At 35.0% G+C, this 23,264-nt stretch overlaps 2 protein-coding genes across 7 annotated transcripts in view; one reads left to right on the top strand and one right to left on the bottom strand.

Moving 5' to 3' along the window:
• The window catches only part of DNAI7 (dynein axonemal intermediate chain 7), a 71,510-nt gene extending 69,779 nt beyond the window's left edge, over nucleotides 1-1,731 (top strand). For all 4 annotated transcript variants that reach the window (XM_049625193.1, XM_049625196.1, XM_049625192.1 and 1 more), the window contains 2 exons: nucleotides 558-671; nucleotides 1,413-1,731. In XM_049625193.1, coding sequence (XP_049481150.1) covers nucleotides 558-671; nucleotides 1,413-1,691 — 393 coding nt within the window. In that variant the 3' untranslated portion in view covers nucleotides 1,692-1,731. The remainder of the gene's footprint in view (nucleotides 1-557; nucleotides 672-1,412) is intronic.
• The window catches only part of IRAG2 (inositol 1,4,5-triphosphate receptor associated 2), a 128,982-nt gene continuing 107,399 nt past the window's right edge, over nucleotides 1,682-23,264 (bottom strand). For all 3 annotated transcript variants that reach the window (XM_049625199.1, XM_049625197.1, XM_049625198.1), the window contains 11 exons: nucleotides 22,259-22,322; nucleotides 21,914-21,941; nucleotides 21,514-21,654; nucleotides 14,758-14,892; nucleotides 8,192-8,339; nucleotides 7,303-7,346; nucleotides 5,724-5,786; nucleotides 5,562-5,608; nucleotides 5,204-5,305; nucleotides 3,277-3,384; nucleotides 1,682-2,400 (listed from right to left, as the gene is read on the bottom strand). In XM_049625199.1, coding sequence (XP_049481156.1) covers nucleotides 2,157-2,400; nucleotides 3,277-3,384; nucleotides 5,204-5,305; nucleotides 5,562-5,608; nucleotides 5,724-5,786; nucleotides 7,303-7,346; nucleotides 8,192-8,339; nucleotides 14,758-14,892; nucleotides 21,514-21,654; nucleotides 21,914-21,941; nucleotides 22,259-22,322 — 1,124 coding nt within the window. In that variant the 3' untranslated portion in view covers nucleotides 1,682-2,156. The remainder of the gene's footprint in view (nucleotides 2,401-3,276; nucleotides 3,385-5,203; nucleotides 5,306-5,561; nucleotides 5,609-5,723; nucleotides 5,787-7,302; nucleotides 7,347-8,191; nucleotides 8,340-14,757; nucleotides 14,893-21,513; nucleotides 21,655-21,913; nucleotides 21,942-22,258; nucleotides 22,323-23,264) is intronic.

Genomic DNA, 23,264 nt, shown 5'->3' with positions numbered 1-23,264 from the left:
GAATTTTTTTTCTAAACATTTATATTCTAGGCATTGTCATAGGTGCTTAGGATCCATTAGTGAATAAAGGTCCCTGCCATTGTGGAGCTTACATTCTAGCAGAGGAAAGCAAAAATCATCTTACTTTTTATGTTTATAGTTTAGTATGTCAAAAGGTGCTAAGTGCTACGGAAAAAAGTGCAGGTCAGGAATCATGGGGCTAGGGCGGCATACGATGGCAAACAGGGCGTTGGAGGAGGGGGCGCTCAATGAGAAGGCAAGATCTAAGCAAAACTTGAAGGGGGGGAATTAGGCCAAGTGAAGAAAGCAAAGGAAGAAGAAAAGGAGATGATAGATCATGGGGTGTATGTGGCAGGACATCAGACGCCTTGTCAGTCATTGTTTGGACCTTGGTTTCTCTTCTGAAAGGCAACACCATTGCCTTATCCTGACCGGGCGGTCATATTACATTTTAAATGGATTTTTCTGTACTGAGAAGCGACTGTAGGAGGCCAAAGATGGAAGAGAGGCTTGTTGTGAAGCTCTATGATCAATTGTATTTGTTTTTATATTGACAGGAACCCTTGGTAGAAATTAAAGCTTATCGACAACTGGCCCTGCTAAGTTCTGCTTTTGCATTTGGTTGGAGCAAGTGGAATGTAGAATGTGGTTCAAAAAAAGTTATAGTTAAGGTAGAGTATGCAAAAACCCATAAAACTTTGTCCTCCAAAAGAAGATAAGGCACTCAAAAGCTAAATGAATGTAGGGCATAGTTTCTCCTCTTGAAAAGGTGAAAAAAATTAACATCCAAAATAGTTTTCAAACTTCACTTTTATTTTGTCAAAAATGTAAAGCCGAACTATGTAAAGATCATGCCTTCATTGCCCAGTATGGTGTCAAACCCTCTTAACTTTAGGCTAATGTCCTTATCTCTCTTTACCTCAACACAAGAACAAATGGAAGCGTTTAACGTGAATATATCTATGATTCACAAACGTTTTCCTCAGAGATGGGTAGGCCTCCAGTTTAACTTTCTGGCACATTTACTGCCTGATAACAAAGGTATCTTATCAAATTCTAAATGCTGACTGATGAATGTTCTAGCATAAGTGAGCCACCATATTTACTTGTGTATTTTGAATGTAAGCTCCTTGAGGATAGGGTTTATTGTTGCAGTTGCTACTTGTTTGGTTTTCTTTCTTTGTTATATCCCCAGAACCTAGAATAATACCTGGCACATGATAGCATTTCAACACTATCTCTGTTGAATGAATACATTTTGATAAGGTCTATAAACACATGGTTTAAGAAATGGGACACTAAGAATGTTTCTTTTACATTAGGAAGTTGGGGGACTTAGTTCAAATTACACTCTGCTAAAATACCTAATAGAAGAACTATTAATGGATTTCTCTAATTTTCTTTTTCTTTAGCTGAGGGAACACCTTACTGAAGAAGAACTTGTTCAGGATCCTAACTGGACCCTTTTAATGTTTAGTGGTGACAGAGCACAGAGGCTCAAAATCAATGAAAACAGTGAAACATTCTCTGAAGCCCTTAAAGAAGAAACAGAGTTTCATTCTACTCTGTATCACCTGGTTAAGGATTTTGCTTCCAAAGAAGCAATGGAGAAAATTAGGAGCTCCAAATGCCAGTTTATTGATTCTGTATGCTATATGCTACTCTCGACGAGATTACTCAGCTACTCTTAATCCCCAATGGTAAATTTTGTTCAGTATGAAGAATCAAGCAGTTTGGAGAAAAAAAATCAGGTTATTCAATAAAATGTAATGAGTTGATATATTTCCAGTAGGTTATTAAAATCTAGTCAGCATTTTATACTCAAATGTTATTTTTTAAAAAGTGGGGTTGTTTTTCCCATGAATACTTTCAGTTTTCACTGTATGAAGATTTGAATGGTTCTTTATTTCAATAAATTTTAACAAACAACATGTAAGATCGCTTCAAAAAGCTCATTAAAAGATCATAGGTAGGCTTCCTCCCCATTATATTTTATTTGGGAGGAAATCACAGAAAGAGGGAATGTAAAATATCTTGCAGTCCTTCTGAGACCCTCTGGTTCTATGCTATAATTTCCCAGCTAAAAATGACTAATTTACAAAGTTCAGATACTGAAACTTTAAAAATGAAGACACACACATTGAGATGGGCTCTGGTCACACTGGTGGTGGTCCATTGTGTTGGAGTCTAGTAAATGGCCACAAGATTTGTTCTAGAGACATCCAGGAGTCCCCATCTGGTGTGGGAGCAGCATCCACAGACTTCTGGAAAAATCGTCCTGTGAGGAAGCTCATCAGAGCTGCAAACAGTACAATGAATGCAACAGAAAGCCAGAGTGCCTTATTAGCTTTTCTGATGGAAGTCTTGAGAGTTGTTGCCCAGGAAGCTATTGTGTCATAACTATAAGGAAAATACAAAGTCAGTATTTGGTAATAGCAACAATCTGTTATTAGAAACACACCTTTGCCAACAATACCAATCAAATCCTTGATCTGCCACCAACACTGCCTTGTAAGAAGCTACCTAATGTGACCTGCTGTCTTGGTTTGTACTACAATTTGCCCCCATCCCCACCCCCAATAATTTTTAGAATTAGAGAAATGATTTAGAGTTAAATAATGCCTGAGACAGACACCTAATTTTCAGATCATCACCATAGCATTTCTTAACTATTAACAAGAACATTTGAGTATTTATCTCATTCTTTCAATTGAGTAAGGCAACTTCTATTCCTACAGTAGAAACAAAAATGTTATTTTTGGGGTAGAGCATGATATGTGTGTATATACCTATGTCACATACTTCTCACCATACCCTGGACTTTTGCTATATTGAAATTTAAACTATTTTTAGAAACACCCATAAGATTATTGTATCATAGGTCTTTGAAAATAGTTAACTGTGGAAAAAAAAAAAAAAGAAAATAGTTAACTGTGTTAGACACTACACTTAGCATTTTACATGTGCTAGTTATTTAATCATGACAAAACAATGCCACAGGTGCTACCATTATCATTCCTATCTTCTAGATAAAGAAACTGGTGTTCAATAATGGATGAACTTGCCTAGGCCATCTGACTCCAGGGCCAAGTTCCTAACACTGAACTCTTACACGTGGAGGCATAATTCTTGTACACCATGCAAAATTTGTTTTTTTACCCTAAATTTAACAATTTGACAAGTCTTTTAGTACTTTGACTAAAATTAATACTGTTAACCCTGCCTCATCTTTCCCCATTCTACGAAAATGGTATCATGAGCAAGTAGACAACTTACATTGAAGAGCCATCCCATTTTGATGGATTATTTCTCTTTTCAGAAAGACTTGGCTTTCTTGTCCTTTCTACTGTTTCTTCTCCAGATGGTTCTGAGTCATCTTTACTTCTGTAAATAAGTATTTTTAAAAATGTTTGAAACTATGGATAATGTACCAGATTATTTATAAAATATTTCTAGATTGTACTACTAAAGAGGCTTTAGATATATATTTTTCTAAAGCAAAACAACTAATTCTAAAATTCAAATCACTAAATTTATGTTTTTAACCATTTATAGGAATTTAATTTTTAAAACTTACTATATTTAGGAAAATGTTTGTTGTAGAAAGTTGAGATACTATCCAAAGCAAAAGGAGAAATTTACAAAGAACATGCAGAAATTAGTCAATTATCACCACTAATAATTAACCAGTGTTACTAATCTGTGATTTCTTTCCCTGTTTATGTCTAATCATACTTTAAAAAACAAATGTGAATATTTCTTCCGTATTTTTTTATTCAATATGTAGCAAAATATTTTCTCCTTCTACCATATAATTAATCTATTAACAGTGGATTTTATGCTAAACTGGAGTAACATCAAAATGCCATTTCTTCTTTAAAAATCTTAATTTTGAAAGATTTTATAAATCTTTTTATAAAAATTTGTTTATAAAAATATGTTCAGTACAAAGCTAGCTACAATTGATATTTAACAAGCTGAGAAATAGTATGATTTTATTTGAAATACTTTCAATCCAATTGCTATCTACAGAGGAGTTCCTTTAACCTGAACAAAACTTGTTTCATTATCATGTTCACTAAAAAGTTCCTAGTTAGATTTGAATTTTGAAATTAGAAGCTCATTAGGCCCTCACTGTTGCCAAAGGGAACTGTTTCTCAAAGTTTTTTTTTCTTTTTTTCTTTTCTTGTTGGACTTCTATAGGGAATGTGTGTAGATGGTTTTAGTGTTTAAAGGAAACAAGGTCCAAATGCCTGGATTCTTGTTTCTCAAGATTTCAGTTTTTTTGTTTGCAAAGACTTCTCAGTAGAAATCATACTGTACTAACAAAAAAACAAAAGATAGATTGTAATCTTTTGGAGAAAACTTGATTTTTTTTCACCCAGGTAAGAAAACTCCATTACATTTGCTCTAAATCTGAAAAGAACTTTCAACATAAGCAATAGACTCCCAGGATTATTTAAAAAACAAAAAAACTGAGGGTAGGCACTATGTCTTACTCTTCTTTATACCCGTTAGGATCGAATGTAGTATATACCACATAGTAGGCAGGCAACAAACATGTATAAAAAGAACATAAAGCCATTTCAGTCAGATCTCTACAGATGAGGAAACAGACCAAATAAGGTTAAATAGTTTGTCCAATGTTCACCCAGGACTTAGAGGCAGCATTTCTTCGTGTCCCTTCTCCTCAGCTGTCTACCTTTTGCTATAGAAGATTTTATTTAACTTGCTACACAGACATATAGCAATATAGCATTTTACGTTTCCCCTACTGTTCATTTACACATAAAGGGAAGATAGATGTATATATAATGCACATAATTTACGTATGTGCCTATATGCTATACATACATATATATAATTCATGTTTTGTTTTGTTTTTTAATCTAAGTAGATGGATATTTTACTTCTGTGGCTCTATGCTGACCTCTCAGATGGCCAGATTACCTATACAGGAAAAAAATAATCTTCACAATTCTGGCAAATTTAAGGGTCTTCTCTAACTCAAGACCTCAAACCTTAGGTACTAAAGAGTGAATGTATTTGCAAATAACATTTATAGAATGCTCTACAGTTTATAAAAGTCTTAATGAATTATCTTTTTGATGATGCAGCATCGATCTCATTTCCATAGAGTAAAAGTGCTCCCCACTATTTCCCAGTTCACATCAGGTTAATAAACACACCAAGCTTCACCTACTTTAGTTCACATTTTTCTTCTTCAGCATCTGCCCAGGAATAGGTGCTAATAAATCGATGTAATGAGGGACGGTGTTCACTCTGCTTTGACCCCAAAATACGCCTAAATAAAGATGATTATAGCCACTTGTCAAATTAAATATATCCGTAGCCATTATCAATTTATAAGTTCTATTTTTTGTTGGCATATTCACATTATGCTTCATTATAAAACTTCATGGTTATACACCTATTTTTATAATTATTGTGCATGTACTCTGTGTAAATCAAATGTTACTCTATTACTTATTGCAAACATTTACTTCAGTCAATTATAAAACAGGAGGGTTCCCAAAGGGCAACCATAAAATTACACTTACCAGCTGCTTGACCTCCTACTGAATCGGTCATTTTCCATCCCAGCCACCTTTAAAATTCAGAAATAATTTAAAACATAATGAAATGTCAATTTAATGAAGTTTATGTTTTGTTATATGAAAATTAATTTGCTTTTGGCTAAGAACACTTAAGAATTTGCTTACCATTCCTGCATTTCCTATATTTCTGGGCAAAGAGGCAATGGTCACTCTCCGAAGAGAAGATGGCTACCCGAAGAGGGCAAAAAGTACATTTAGAAAATTATCCGTATTTTATCATTGTATATATATAACACTAGTGGATATCCTTGTACCTACACATACCTGCATTTGGTCATTGCTCAGTTAAACAGTAGACACATTTTGTTATGGCCAAATTGCCTTCCATAAATATTCTACCAATTTAGATTCTACCTCCTCCCAACACCCGATGAGTATGATTTTTGCCAGTCAGATACGGCTTTTTGTTTCGGTTTCTAGTAACATTGAACATTTTTTTAATGTTTAATAGTCATGTATATATCTTCTCTGAGAACTATCTGTTCATGATTTTTGCCCATATTTTTAATGATATTTCTGACAGAAATGTTTTTCATGGTTAATGCAGCCAAATCTGTCTTTTGCTGTAGTGTTTCTTTTATGCCTAGGTTTTCCCCAACTCAAGAGGCGATAAATATGTACCTATTTTCTAGCTTTTTTTTTTTTTTTGTGGTTTCACTTTTTCCATTTAACACATTTAAAGATAGGCATATTTTGATAAATTGATATATTTACATATCAGCATTGAGATTTGCACAGGAAAATGTGATATACTACTATGTGGTTCTTAAAGTTTAACTTCAGGAAATAAAAATGTAATATTAAATGTAGGAGATAGACTAAAGAAGCTTAAGGTGAATTCTTTTTTTAAACCACCATTCCTAATTTAATTGTATAGGTTAGTTGAATATTAAAAATATAAAATTTCAGTCCAAGAAACTTGGGTTCTCACCATGGTTCTGCCACTACGTGATCATAACTAATCACTTATGTGAAAGTGATTTTCCTCATTTGTGAAAGAGATTTGGATGGAATGATTTTAACGTCTCTTGCTCAAAAAAGTCTGTGAAATCCTGACTTTCAAACTGGCAAAAACTGCTGGTTGACTTTCAAGATCCCATTTTCCCCTTTTCACTTGGTGTAAAAAAAAAAAAAAAAAAAAAAGAAAAGAAAAACCTCCTTGAGTTTCTAGTTAGGCACAAAGACTCCAGAATTAAAAACGGGGTTTCCAGCCTCATTTTCAACCAAGAAACAAAAGGGAAATGTTATCTGGGATTTCTAGGAATTGTCATGAGAGGGAGAGGGAATATCCATTTTTGCTTCTTCCTATTTCTTAGAATGTGACTCCATGAGGAGTTGGTGCCCCTAAACCGATGAAGCCATCCTAGACCTTAAGGTGGAAGCAAAGGGCTGCGGGTGATGAAGCAGCGAGAGGAGACTGGGCCTTTTGGATTTTGTGAAGCTTCTCTACCATTTGGGGACTGCTTATTTCCAACTCTGATTTTATATGAAAGAGAAACTATCTGGTTTTCCTCCTGCTTTTGGAGAAACTTAATTGATGTACACATACAGTAAGTATAAAAGCATACACATATACACGCATAACTACATGAACACAGACATATGATTTACATGTAAAGCCATGTTTCAAATAATATTTTAAAACCATCTCATCGGTAACATTTGATAGACAATTAGTAATTACCTTGGAGTTTAGAGAAGATGAGCGTCTTTTAATTTGGCAGTCATCTGAAAGGAAAAACGCATTTGCACATTTTAGGAATTACATATGCAATTTTTTGCAACAGTCTTAATTCTTTACAAAGAAGAGCAAAAGTCAGAAAATAAGACCCCAGAGACTACTGAGCAATAAAAGTATCTGGTTATTATTTTGTGATTCATAACAATTACCACTTTAATTGATGGAATGCAATCCTCTATGTCACTACAGATGTCCACAATGCTTACCCAGCACATAGGAGGCGCTAAATAAATGTATGCTTCATAAATGAAACTACAGATCAGAAGATTATCAAATGTGATTACTTTTTCTAGAAAAGGGAACAGATCATTAGAATAATTCTGTTCAGAAAGGTTCACACTATTTAAATTAAAACTTTATATAAACCTTATGTTTTAAGGTATTTTCCATGGTCTCAGATGTCTATTTTCCAATCCATCAGCCAGCTTACTATGCCACAGTCATTCCTTCTTTGAGAAATACAAAACCATTGTTGATGAAAGTGGCTCATTTAACCTACTGTGCTTTATGTGTGGAGAAAAAGCCAATTCTAACATACCCTAAATAGGAGAACATTAGGTAAACTCGATGGGTTGTATTACATATATTCTTTCATGTCAGCAATCTAATTTAATGAATTTTTTGGTGTCATTACCAAAGAATCTTTCTGGTCTCTCAATCTGTTTTCTAAATAATATCTATAAGCATTTGGGCTACATAAATAACAGGAATGAGTTATTCTTCTAACATAACCTTAAAGTTTTTATATCAAAGACATAATAGGAATTTGTAAGAGAGAATGAAAGAGGAGAATGTTAGAAAAACATAACTGATACTATTAAATTTTTATTACCTTCATCTTCAAGAGGATTAAAAGACCTTTCATTTTGCAGAAGAACCTGTTTCAGTTCTTCTAATTCAGCATGCTCTTTGGCATACATTCTCTTCAGGTTTTCTACATGCTGAATCATCACTTCAACTGCTTTACTAACTCGGCTTTCCTAGTAGGAAAAAAAAGAATAAATTTACAGTGAAAATACTATTCTTGATATCCAGTTAAAAAATGGTGATTAGGCACATGCATTTATCTTTACTACATCCCTAAATTCCCCTAAAGTGACAATAAAGGCATTTTTTTAAAGAAGGCATGAGTACACAAAGAAAAATAGAACAGAAGAAGATATAATAAAATTTTGAAAGCTTGCTAGTAGAAGGACTAGTGATGAATGTCTAAGACCTGAAAAAGCTGAACTCTTAAAAAAAAAAAAAAAAAAAAAAAAAGCAGTAAGCCTGCAAGCAACCTGCACTGCACCACAGAAAGCCATGCAAGCTCCGGATTTAAAGGGCCTCTGAAATTAAACTTGAAGGTAGGTATATAACAGAAGAAATGGTTGAAAATCTGCATAAAAAGTGATTAGATCCACATATCTCCTTACTCAGACCAGCTGAGCAACTTCCCTTCATCACTTTGCCAAAAGACCACAAAGGTTGAATATTTAGAGAGAGAGAAACAGCCTGTGGATTGGGCAGTCACAGATAGTTGATGGTTAATGAATCATACAGAAAAGAAGAGATTAAGCAAAAGTCTGTATACACACTAAATACTGAGATACCTAGCCTGATTTCTCCCTCCAACTTGCAAACACTGGCAGCCAGGCTTATACTCTCAAAGCAGGTGGTTGGAAGGTTTTCCTCTGAGGAATCTAACACAGCAAGATAAAAGTCTTAACATTACTGACATTAAGAATATCCCAATGAGACATCCTAGCTTGTGTGAAGCTCAGAGACAATGAGAACCTCCCCTGCCCAACATACACACAGCTCCCATTCAGCTATATAGTGGATCATCACTAATCAGAGAAAAGCCTCTAACCATGAAAGAGGAAAATCCGCACTAGAAAAGCAAGCTGGAGGAGATCAACTACCCAAAGTCTTTGAAGAAACTAGAAATATCGTCAGAGTTAAGATTAAGGGTTGCATCCATGAAATAAGAACAAGATATTAAAAAGCTGCATGTTGAAAATAAAGTTTGGGGATTAAAAATATGACAAAAATACATAACTCAAGAGAAGAGCTTCAAGGTAAGGTTGAGGAAATATCCCCCCAAATGGAGCAAAAACACTAAAAAGAGAAAAGAGATGAAAAAGGACCTGTTCAGGAGATCCAACAGGCAAAGAACAAGAACTCAAGAAAACTTAGGAAAATTCCACAGAATGTAGAAAAAGGAAATAATTTTTTTAAAAAATCTCTAGAACTCAAGAACTTGCCAGCTTATATCCACCCAGGGCCTGTACATGAAAATAAACTCATACCAAAAAAAAGGACAGTAGGGAGAAGAGGATATCCTAAAATCTTCTGGAAAGTAAGCAAAGGCATAAACAAAAGCTCAAGAGTCAGAATGGCATCAAACTTTGACAGCAACACCAGAAATTAAGAAGGAAATGAAACAATGCAAGAAAAATTCTAAAGGAAATTATCTCTAACCTAGAATCTATCACCCAGCTAGACTATCAATTAAGTAGGAAAATAAAAACATTTTCAGTTATATAACGTCTCGAAAAGTTTAACCCTCAGGATTTTTTTTTAAAAATTGAAGTATAGTTGACATACAATATTGTCATAATTTCAGGTGCATGATATAATGATTTGACAATTATGCATTATGCTTCATTCACCATAAGTGTAGTTACCATCTGTCACCATACATTATTACAATTTATTGGCTACATTCCCTATGCTGTACTTTTTATCCCTAAGACTAGAGCTTTGATAACTGTAGATTTTTACCCCTTTGTATATTCCTGCCTCCTTTGTTGTAGATTAATTGACCATATATACATGAGGGTTTATTTCTGGGTTCTCTATCCTATTCCACTGATGTATGTGTCTATTTTGGGGTAGTGCCATACTATTTTGACTGCTATAGCTTTGTAGTATATCTTGAAGTCTGGCAGTATGATACCTCTATCTTTGTTCTTCTTTCTGAAGATTGTTTTGGCTATTCAGGGTCTTTTGTGGCTCCTTATAAATTTCAGGATAATTTATTCTAGTTCTGTGAAAAATGCTGGTGGTATTTTGAAAGGAATTGCATTGAATCTATTGATTGCTTGAGGTAATATGGACATTTTAACAATATCAGTTCTTTCAGTCCATAAGCATGGACTGTCTTTCCATTTGTGTCATCTTCAATTTCTTTGTTTTATAGTCTTCAGAGTACAGGTCTTTCACTTCCTTGGTTAAATTTATTTCTAGATATATTATTATTGGTGCAATTGTAATGGGATTGTTTTCTCAATTTCTCTTTCTGCTACTTCATTTTCAGTGTATAGAAATACAGTTTCTGTATATTGGTTTCGTATCCTGCAACTTTACTGAAATTAATTATTAGTTCTAATAGTTTTTTGGTGGAGTCTTTAGGGTTTTCTAGATATAGTATCATGTCATCTGCAAATAGTGAGTTTTACTTCTTCCTTACCAATTTAGATGCCTTTTATTTCTTTTTCTTGCTAATTTCTGTGACCAGGACTTCCAGTACAATGTTGAAGTGGTGAGACTGGACATCCTGGTCTTATTCCTGATCTGAGAAGAAAATATTCCAGCTGTGTATGATGTTAGCTGTGGATTTTTCATATATGACCTTTTTTGTTTTGAGGTATGTTCCCTCTAAATCCCCTTTGTTGAGTTTTTATCATGAATGGATGCTGAATTTTGTCAGATGCTTTTTCTGCAGCTATTTAGATGATCATATGGTTTTTAACCTTCATTTTGTGAATCTGATGTATTTGCACATATCGAATCATTCTTGAATACCTGGAGCAAATCCCACTTGAATGTGGGGAATGATTCTTTTAGTGTATTACTGGATTTGGTTTCTAATATTTTGTTGAGGATTTCTGCAATTATGTTCATCGGGGATATTGACCTGTAGTTTTCCTTTTTTGTAGTGTCTTTGGTTTTGGTATCCAGGTAATGGTGATATTCACAGAATGAATTCATAGAGTTCATAGAATGAATTTGGAAGCTTTCCTTTCTCTTCTATTTTTTGGAATAATTTGAGGAAGATAGGTACTACCTATTCTTTAAATGTTTGGTAAGAATTCACCTGCAAAACTATCTGATCCTAAACTTTTTTTTGTTGAATGTTTTTTGATTACTGATTCATTACTAGTAATCCTATTCAGATTTTCTATGTCTTCCTTATTCAGTTTTGGAAATTGTATGTTTCTAGGAATTTATCCATTTCTCCTATGTTGTTATATTTTTTGATATATAATATTTTATAGTAGTCTCTTATAATCCTTTGTATTTCTGTGACATCAGTCATTATTTTTTCTCTTTCCTGATTTTGAGTTCTTTTTCTTAATGAGTCTAGCTAAAGGCTTACCAGTTTTATCTTTTTAAGAAAACAGCTCGTTTTCATTGATTTTTTTTTTTTGCCTCTATTTCATTTATTTCTGGTCTGAGCTTTATTGTTTCCTTCCTTCTACTAACTTTGGGCTTTGTTCTTTTTCTAGTTCCTTTACGTGTAAGGTAAGATTGGTTGAAATTTTTTTGTGGTTCTTGAGGTAGGCTGTATCATTATAAAATTTCCTCTTAGATCTGCTTTTTCTGCATCCCAAAGATTTTAGACCACTGTATTTTCATTTTCATTTGTGTTTATGACTTCCCCTTTGATTTCTTTGTTGGCCCATTGGTTGGTTAGTAGCATATTGTTTAGCTTCCTAGTGTCTGTGTCTTTTCAAGTTTTTTTTTCTTAAAATTGATTTCTAGTTTCACACTGTTGTGGTTGGAAAAGATGCTTGATTTCAATCTTATTTATTGAGATTTTGTTTTTGGCCTAACATGTGATCTAATCTCGAGAATTTTCCATGTGCACTTGAGAAGAATGTGCATTCTGCTAGTTTGGGATGGAACGTTCTGTATATGTCCATTAAGTTCGTCTGGTCTTAATGTGTCATTCAAAGCCACTGTTTCCTTATTGATTTTCTGAATGGATGATCTATTCATCGATGTAAGTGATGTATTAAAGTGACCTCCTATTACTGTATTACTGTCAATTTCTCCCTTTATGTTTATTGATATTTGCTTTATGTATTTAGATGCTTCTATGTTGAGTGCATAGATATTTACTATTTTATATCCTTTTGTTGGACTGATCCCATTATCATTATGACCTTCTTTGTCTCTTGTTACAGTCTGTTTAAAAATTCTATTTTGTCTGATATAATATTGCTACCCCAGTTCTTTTCATTTTTATTTGCATGAAATATTTTTCCATCCCTTTACTTTCAGTCTATATGTGTCTTTAGCTCTGAAGTGAGTCTCTTGTAGGCAGCATATAGACAGGTATTGTCGTTTTATTCATTCAGTCACCCTATGTCTTTTGATTAAAGCATTTAAAGTAATCATTGCTACATATGTACTCATTGCCATTTTGTTAATTTTTTTTTTTTTTTTGTAGTTCTCTCTTCCTTTCTTCTTCTCTTGCTCTCTTCCACTGTGATTGATGATTTTCTTTAGTGTTATGCTTGGATTCATTTCTCTTTATTTTTGTGTATCTATCATAGGTTTTTGGTTTGTGGTTACCATTAAAATTTGTATCTAACATCCTAAGTATATAGGAGTCTATATTAAGTTGATAGTCACTAATTTTGAACACTTTCTAAACAAACTACATTTTTACTCCCATATTTGGTGAACAGAAAGGAGACCAGTCTGGCTGGAGTGCAATAATTCAGGAAGATAAACTTAGGAAATTAATTTCAAGATGTAAGAGGGTAGGGGAATCATGTAGATCTTTTTAAACCATCATAAGGATTTTGGTTTTTATTCTGAAAAAAACTGAGGAGCCACTGGAGGACTTTGAACCAAAAAGAAACATGATCTGGCTTAAGTTTTGAAAGTATTACTCTGGCTGCTTTATGGAGAACAGATTATGTTGCAGGGAGTATTTGGTTTGAATGCAAACAGGCAGACCATTTAGAAAAATATTGTATTAATCTCTAAAACATAGAATGGTAGCTTAGATCAAGGTGGTAGCAGTGGAGAAAGAAACATGTGGTTGAATTCTGGATATATTCTGATGATAAATAGGATTTTCTGTAGCATTAGAGGTAGAGTGTGAGAGAAAGGTGTGGAGAATTGCTCCCAAGGATTTTCAATATGATAATCTGGAAGGGAAGTTACCCTTGACTGAGATAAGGAGATTATGAGTAAAACCGGTTTTGGAGAGACCATGGGCAGTTTATTTTTATATATGTTTGAATTGTTTGTCAAATAATATATATGTGTTGTTTGAATTGTCTGTCAAACATCCAAGTGGAAATGCTGCATCTGTAGTTAGTATATTCTAGTCTGGAACTCACAGCAATGGCTTAGGATAAGCATGTGAATTTTGGAGTCATCAGCTGACTACATAAGATGGTATGGGGATTGAAGAAGATGAACATCACACGTACAAGGATGGAGCCCTGGGCCCCACTGATGAGGCCTGGGAGAATGGTGGGACCCACAAAGGAGCCTGGAAGGGAGTGACCCATGATGTAGAGAGAAAAAAACAGGAGCATGTGGTACCTAGAAGCCTAGTGAGGAGAGTACTTCCAGGAGGAGAAAGAGCTCAGCCATGCTGAATATAGCAGATAGGTTAAGGAAAATAGGTAGGTTAAGGCCAATTAGAGCAGATTTCAGTGAGAATGGGAGGGGACAAATTAGAGACCATGAGTACAATTCTGTTGAGGAAATTTGCTGGAAATGGGAGCAGAGAAACAGGGTGGTAGTCAAAGAAGAAAGGGTCAAAGATTATTGTATTTGTTTTTGTGTTTTTTTCCATCTTAAAGACACTATATATGTGTTCTCATGAGAATGATTCAATACAGTGGGGAAAGTTGAAGATTTTTGAAGGAAAATAGGGAGAATCAGACCCCAAGACTCTGAGTAAATTAGGAGGATGGATTCTGGTATACAGTTGAGATGGTTAGCCTTAGACAGGATTAGAAACAACTCATGTTTTGTACTGTGAAGGAAGGCAAAGTATGAGGGTTGAGATGTTATTAGGTTTGGAACTTGTGGCAGTTCCCTTCCAAATGACTCCAAGTTCTCTCTGAGGCAGGAAGCAAAGTCGTTATTTGATAGAGAAGATGGGGAAGGACATGATGAAGATTTGAGGAGAAAGTGTGAAATTGATATTTGGAACAGATGATTTAGATGACTGTCCCTGGATAATGCTATTATGAGAGGGTTTTTTTTTTTACATTTTTATTTGCATATTCCATTTTCCATTTTTTCCGTATTAAATACGTAAATCTTGTACAACACAGAAGTATTTTTAAAAACTTCTTCCTAGAAGTGTAATCCATAATCTCAGGGGAAATAGTAATTTTTAGTAGTTTCATCATAGCAAAAGAAACGGAGACAGATTACCTGATTAATGGCTCCAAGCATCTCAGCCCTACTGGCCACTCGTGCAGTGCACTGGCTAAGGAAAGTAATACTCTTCTCCAGCTTTTTAACAATTTCCTGGGCATGGTTGTCATCTTCACAAAGTGGTGTTAAAGACTGCACAGAAAGTAAAGTATTAAAATATATCCAACCCAAGTATTCAGCAAATGATTCTAACACTATGTTGTAAATACAAATGACAGTCACATCTCACTTATGTTGGTGGAAAGAGAAAAGAAGCAGCAAAGACCAATAATGAATGGTACTGAAATATTAATATCATTGTTGGCTATCAAACAGACTATGCAGATGTTCACAAAACTTTTTATATCTAGTATTGATCTCGTCCTTCTTTACTTCCTGAATTTGCCATTCTTTCGTGCACATTTCTGCCTACCACTTTTCCACTTACCAGAATAGGATATACTTAACTGGTAATGGTAGAGAAATTGTGCTTATGAATGAGTTGAGTGTATTGTATAAGGAGCATGGTTTGAACTTTTAAGAAAAGTAGTGAAATATACTACATTTAGATATGGTTCTGACTTATATACTTCCTCTTGTATTGATTACAAAGCATTATTGGGCAGGTTAGATGGGTATGCCTGCACTGCCTCATGAATATTTCTTTCAAACCTGTGCCCTTTCCTGATGGAAGACCATCCATTTCACTAGGGTAGAGACAGAATTAAGTGGACAGATTTGGAAACAAACAAGCCACTGCTTATTAGCTGTGTTTCCATGAGTGAATTTCTAAGACTTGCCCAAATCTAAAACACCATAAATTTTGTATATCATTAAAAAAGGAAAAGTTGTGTCAATAAAATTATAAGGCATCACTGACTATATATTGCATTGTAATCCTAAAAATATTATGTAAACATTTCTGTTTGTTCTTTCTTCATCTGCCAGATGGAGACAACTATGGGAATCCCGTTCCAGGAATACCGGGACATGAGTGGTAATATATGCAAATTGCTTTTCACACAGTAGATGCTAAATAAATGTCAGCCACTTCTGAAACAGAAACAAATGTGTGAGTTGCAGCTGGAGAGTTGCTAACCAACTGTAGTGGCCATTGTCAGACACATAGTTTCCTATTGTAGTTTAAATAACCACATTCATTTGGGAAAGGAAGAGCAGATGTTAGTTGTCAGCCAAACAAAATATGGTTTTACCAAAATTGAATCATGAAGAAATAGAAATTTTGAATAGAACAATAGCTAGTACAGAGATTGAAGCAAAACTCCCCCAACAAAGTCCAGTAATGGTTGGCTTCATTGGAGAATTCTACAAAACATGGAAAGAAGATTAAAACCATTTTTCTACAACAAGTGTTGGCAAGGATGTGGAGAAAAAGGAACCCTCATGCACTACTGGTGGGAATGCAAACTACTACAGCCACTATGCAAAACAGTATGGAGGCTCCTCAAAAAATTAAAAATACAACTACCCTACAACCTGAAATTGCATTACTGGGTATTTATCCCAAAAATACAAACACACTAATTTTGAATTAGGATCCATGCGCCCCTATGTTTATTGCAGCATTTACAGTAGCCAAACTATAAAAGCAGCCCAAGTGTCTAATGATAGATGAACGGATAAAGAAGATGTGCTATGTATATTCTATGGAATATTATTCAGCCATAAAAGATGAAATCTTATTTGCAACAACATGGATAGAGCTAGAGAGTATAATGCTAAGTGAAATAAGTCAGTCAGAGAAAGACAAATACCATATGATCTCACCCATATGTAGAATTTAAGAAACAAATAAGCAAAGGAAAAAGAAGAGACAGAGAGAGAAACTGTTAACAAACTTATAGTTACCAAAAGGGAGGTGGGTAGGGGGATGAGTGAAATAAATGATGGGGAGTCGAATACACTTATTATTAAAAAAAAAAAAAAAAAAGAACTTTAAGCAAACCCAGGGCTGTACTTGTGGATTAATTGAACATGTATAATTTACCACTGCAGTTTATATAACTGTATTTTTCTCATTCTGGTAAATAGGCATTTCCAGCTTCAGGAGAAAAATTAGAACATTTCTGCACAATAAAATAAGCCATCAGCCTATTCAACTATTATAAGTAAAAAAGTCTCGGTTCATACCACCACTGCTTAGTTTTGAAGTTGAAATAAGTTTCCAAGTTTAATTCAACTTTTCACCATTTACATCTATTTCTTTTTGTTCACATTTATTGCGTTGATTTTTTCCCTGTAATCAATTCCCTGTATTTTTTTCCTTGTAAACAATACTATTTTCTTATTCTAGTTTGATGCTACATCAAATGATATGAATGATTCAGAGAATGCCAATCTAGGAAAATACGTTCACTGTACTTAGGTAGACAGGGCCAAGAGCAAAAGATGGTGATGGAAACACATCAGGGTTTGAATGGTTTGTCACATGTTATTACTTGTAGGCTTTTGGATAAATTAGCCATTAATACTAAGTGACTGTTTCTCATCTACAAAATGGGAATAATAATACCTATTCCACATGTGGCCATGTTACATTTTATAACAAATGTAAAAAAGCCTAATTTAGACCTGGGCAGGTGGTAGGGGTTCAATAAACAATATGTATTTTTTATGTTTTCTTATTAAAACTAAATTTTAAATTGCTAGTAGTTCAAAGGATTTGTTTCTATATAGGAGTTCATTTAGTTCTTAGTAATAGGCTATAAAATATTTAGAAACACTGGTTATTTGTCTCATTATGGCTTTATGGCAAATTTATTCAAATTTTTATATAGGTAGATAACCTGGGGGCATGTCAAGTGTGTTCAACTTGCTTGTGTCTTAATGCCTATATCAGAGTTTTGTTTGTTTTAAGCCAAAAAAGGCCCTTGTGGGAAATGAAAACTTAATAAAATTGTTCATAAAATAAGTACAATAAATCTTTAAAAAAATAAACAATCCCTCTAAAAGTCTTCCAAAAACCTGAAGAGGAGCAAACATTTCCAGGCTCATTCTTTGAGGCCCACTATTACTCTAATATCAAAGCCAAAGACCACAAGAAAATTACAGACTACTGGCCTTTATGAATGTTGATGTAAAAATCCTCAACAAAATACTAGCAAACCAATTTCAATAGCACATTAAAAGTATTATAAACCATGACCAAGTGAGATTTATTCATTTAATGCAAGGATGGCTCAGCATATGAAAATCAATCCGGTGTGATACACCACATTAACAGATTAAAGGATAAAAACCCATATTGACCACCTAAATTGATGCAGAAAAGCATTTGACAGGATTCAACACGCTTGATAAAAATATTCAGAAAACTAGAAATAGACAAAAAACTATGTCAACCTAATAAAGGTCATATATAACAAGCCCACAGCTAACATCATACACAATGGTGAAAGGATCAAAATTTTCCTCTAAGATATGGAACAAGGCAAGGATGTGCACACCCTACCACTTCTATGCAACCTAGTACTGGAAGTCCTAGTCAGAGCAGTTAGGCAAGTAATACATTAGAAATCCACACTGGAAAGGAAGAAGTAAAGTAATCTCTGTTCATATATGACATGATCTTATATATAGAAACCCCTAGATTGTTATAACTAATAAACAAATTTGAAAAGATACAGGATACAAAATCAACGTACAAACATCAATGGCATTCACATACACTAATGATGAACCCAAAAAGAAAATTAAAAAGTTCCACTTATAATACCATCATAAAAAATAAAGTACTTATGAATAAACCTAACAAAGGAGGTAAAAGACTTGTACTCTAAAAACTACAAACATTGCTGAAATTAAAGAAGACACAAATAAAAGGAAAGACATCCTGTGTTCATGGATTGGAAGACAATTTTCTTAAGATGTCCATTCTACTGAAATCTGCCTACAGATTCAATGCAATCCCTATCAAAATCCCAGTGGTATTTTTTTTTTGCATAAATAGAAAAATTCATCCTTAAACTGATATGGAATCTCAAAGGACCCCTAATAGCCAAAACAATTTTGAAAAAGAAAGAGCTGAAGGACACTTTCTGATTTCAAAACATACTACAAAGCTATAATATGGTACTGGAATAAAGACAAAAAACAACAAGGATGCCAAGACCCAGTGGAAAAACTGGATATCTTTTCATGGAGGTCATCAAGAAGATATGACCACCAGTTGATCTATCAGCTGGATCCAGGTAATCAGAGGTTATTCACCCCCTTCCTGTCCTTGAAATATGGCTTCCCCACTCTGAGAAGCTGCCCCAAGAACACTGCCTTGAAATAATGATGTAGTGCTGAGATCATTTGGATGGTATATATAACAACCCAGTAAAGCCTCTATATAAACTTAATAGATTTGGTGGGTGGCTGCAGAGATCTACTTGTCTTGTAGCCACCAAAGACAAGCGCATATGTAAATTTCTTTGCTTATTAAACCTTCCATCTACCAACTTGGAGCGACCTGCCTTTTCCTTCAGTTTCTCCCTGCCCTCTGAATATGAGGGCTAGTTTCAGATTATGTCCACGAAGCTCCTGAGGATCTTGCAAACCAACAATATCCATATCCGTACCCATATCGATGTCCACATTTAATATCCATATCAAAAAAAGTGAAACTGGACTCTTATCTTACACTATATACAAAAGTAAACTCAAAATGGATTGAATAGGGGCACCTGAGTGGCTCAGTTGGTTAAGCATCAGACTCTTGATTTTGGCTCAGGTCACGATCTCACAGTTTGTGGGATCAAGCTCTGCATTGGGTTCTGTGCTGACAGTGTGGAGCCTGCCTGGGATTCTCTCTCTTCTTCTCTCTCTGCCTCTCCCCTGATCATGTTCATATTCATATTCTCTCTCTCTCTCTCTCCCTCCCTCTCTCAAAATAAATAAATAAATAAACAAACAAACAAACAAACACTAAAAAAAATGGATTAAAGGGGCACCTGGGTGGCTCAGTAGGCTAAGCCTCCGACTTCAGCTCAGGTCATGATCTCATGGTTTGTAAGTTTGAGCCCCACATTGGGCTCTGTGCTGATGGTGTGGAGCCAGCTTAGAATTCTTTCTCTCTGCCTCTCTCTCTGCCCCTTCTGGGCTCACACTCTCTCTCTCTCTCTCAACATAAACTAAAAAAAATGCATTAAAGATTTAAATTTAAGACCCAAAACTATGTAACTTCAGAAGAAAACATAGGGGAGAATCTTCATGACATTGGATTTGACAATGATTTCTTGGATATGACACCAAAAGCACAAGCAACAAAAGCAAAAATAGACAAATACTGCTATATCAAGTTTAAACACTTCTGTGCATCAAAGAACATAATCAACAAAATGAAAAGGAAACCTATGGAGTAGGAGAAAAAAAACCATACATCTTATTACAAAATTGTCAAAGGACTTGAATAGCCATTTTTCCAGAGATGGTATGCAAATGGCCAACAAAGAGATGTATGAAAAGATGCTCAATAATACAAACCATCAGAGGAATGCAAAGCAAACCACAATAAGATTGCATCTTGCACCCATTAGTATGGCTACTATCGAAAAAGCAGAGAATACCATGTTGGCCCTCATGTGGAGAAATTGGAACCCTGGTGCACTATTAATAGGATTGTGAAATGGTGCGACCACTAAGCAAAACAATATGATGGTTCCTCACAAACTTAAAAATGGAACTCCTATTCCCACTCTGGGTAGATTTCTAAAAGAACTGAAAGCAGGGTGCCAAAGAGATATTTGCACACCCATGATCAGAGCAGCAATATTCACACTAGCCAAAGATGGAAGCAACTCAAATGTCTATTGATAAATGAATGGGCAAACAAAATGCAGGATACGCATATAATGGAATATTTATTCAGCCTTAAAAAGGAAGGAAATCCTGTCACAAGCTAAAACATGGATAAAGTTTGAAAACATTATACTAAGTGAAATAAGCCAGATACAAGAAGACAAACACTATATGATTTTACTCAGATGAGGTATCTGAGGTAGTCAAATTCATAGAAACAGAAAGTAAAATGGTGGTTACCAGGGGCTGAGAGGAGGGGAAAAGCGGGGTTGTTTAATGGGTACAGAGTTTCAGTACGCAAGATGGGAAAGTTCTGGAGATCTGCTTTGCAACCGTGTGACATACTTAACACTACTGAACTGTATACTTAAAATGGTTGATATGGCAATTTTGATGTTATTTTTTTTACTACAATAAAAAAAAACAGAATATGGTTTCTAAATTTTTATTTTTCTTTTTCCAAAAATAACCTTCTTAATTTTCCAACCCATCTCTATATTTATGGTTATTTCACAAAATGGAAAAATAGTAGTAGTTGTTACCTGTCTACCTACACAGGGCTTGCCCATCATCTGACAAGACTAAAATCAGTCACCATTCTTTTTTTCAGTTAATTAAATGGAAATAGACTTTTGATTCTCTTCTTTGAAGCTTAAAATTGATATTATCTCCTATTGCTCAGTTTCCTGCATGATGACTCTTCTGCCTGAAACCTATGTGAACATTTGGAGAGAAGGCAGGTGACCCACAATGATTTTAAGAGGCATTTTTTTTTATTGCTCATACTCTATTAGCAATCTTTTATTTTAGCCTGATCCTGAATTCTTACTTCCTCTAATTCACATCTGAGTCAGGCAGGGCTTGGTGCCTGGTATTGGTTTTAGTCATAAAAGTAAACTCCTATGTAATTTTGAAAACATTATTAACAATATGACCAGATGTGTAGTCCCCAAATGTTAGGGTTCTCACCTCTAACAGCTTTAAACAGTTAGTGATTTCTTTCTTCAAATTTTCTTCTGCCAAGTCTCGTGATCTTTCTTCAAGCTTTACTCTTTTCTCCAAGGTGAACCAGTCACACTTAAATCCCAAAGATAATCTGAGAAATTCAGCCTATTGTCAAAATAATGTGAAGGTGAGGGGAGAAAATTGGTTGTAGTGAAATATTTCAACTTAATACTGGATTATGCTGAGTCATTACTTTCTCCTCCCAGCAACATAATGCTGGCATACATCGGCTTTACCTGCACTTAGTCACTGCCAAGGTAACCAGACACCAAATGTATGACAGCTTGTCATAGACTGTATGAAGTGATAATAGACAAGGGAGTCAGAAACATTTTTTTTTTTAACTTAAAGGGACAAAACTCACCTCCACCTCCTTCTCATTAGCAGAAGTGCTGTAGGATAAGAAAAAAAAAAGTGTTCAGGGGCGCCTGGGTGGCTCAGTCGGTTAAGTGGCCGACTTCGGCTCAGGTCACGATCTCACGGTCTGTGAGTTTGAGCCCCGCGTCGGGCTCTGTGCTGACAGCTCAGAGCCTGGAGCCTGTTTCAGATTCTGTGTCTCCCTCTCTCTGACCCTCCCCTGTTCATGCTCTGTCTCTCCCTGTCTCAAAAATAAATAAAATGTTAAAAAAAAAATTAAAAAAAAAAGTGTTCAAACGTAATTCAATAGAGAAGCAAAAAATGTGAGCATGCCATATGAAGAAGAACTTACTTGTCACTTTGTTTAAAGTTAACCGATTTCACAGTGGTTACAGGGAGAGAGGAAACAGCAGCAACTATTAAAAGACAATAAAATATTATTGGGTTATAAAGGCTTAGTGGAAGACACAATCAAACGTCCCCTCTCCACTACAGGCATTTCATTGACGTATAGCTGAAATAACAGCCAGCAAATAATGCAGTTTCTTAAATAGAAGATAATGTTATGTTATGCTATTGGGATCACAATGACATTAAAACCATTGGCTCACACGTCATCGTGTGAATAGTCTGAAACCTGAAGAGGTCTCAGAGTCCAATTGCTCTCTTTGCATTTGAACGTTTGACTCGATCCCATGGCTAAATGCACACCTTCCTCTGGCACCTTGGTCCTTCTTCAGATCAAGGCTTTAACAGCAGCAGGAGTAGTCATTGAAGTAATAGTAGTGGTATAATAGCATAATAATAATAATAATAATAATAATAATAATAATAAACAGCAACAATAAACATGGTATCAACCATCTGTCACAAGTTTACTATGTGCCAGTCCCAAAACAACGCTCTTTACATATAATGATACTCTTCATGACTTCGCAAAAAGGATATATTAGTTATGAAGAGTATTAGAGATGGAAAAAACCTGGTTTAAGTTCCAGCTTTGACCTTTATAGCTCTGTGACCTGGAACAAGTCACAACTTCATCAAACGTGTATAAAGTAAGGATGATATTATTTTACTTTTTTTTTTTTTTTTTTTTTTTTTTAGTAGACTCTAGGCATGCCCAGTACAAAGCCCAACACAAGGCTTGAACTCATGACCCTGAGATCAAGACCTAAGCTGAGATCAACAGCCAGATGCTTGGGGTGCCTGGGTGGCTCAGTTGGTTAAGTGTCTGACTTTGACTCAGGTCATGATCTCACAGTTCATGGGTTCAAGCCCTGTGTTGGGCTCTGTGCTGATAGCTCAGAGCCTGGGGCCTGTTTCAGATTCTGTGTCTCCCTCTTTCTGCCCCTCTG

This window comes from Panthera uncia, chromosome B4, assembly GCF_023721935.1.
Source record: "Panthera uncia isolate 11264 chromosome B4, Puncia_PCG_1.0, whole genome shotgun sequence".
Classification (NCBI taxonomy): Eukaryota; Metazoa; Chordata; class Mammalia; order Carnivora; family Felidae; genus Panthera; species Panthera uncia.
This window is presented reverse-complemented; position numbering and strand designations above follow the sequence as displayed.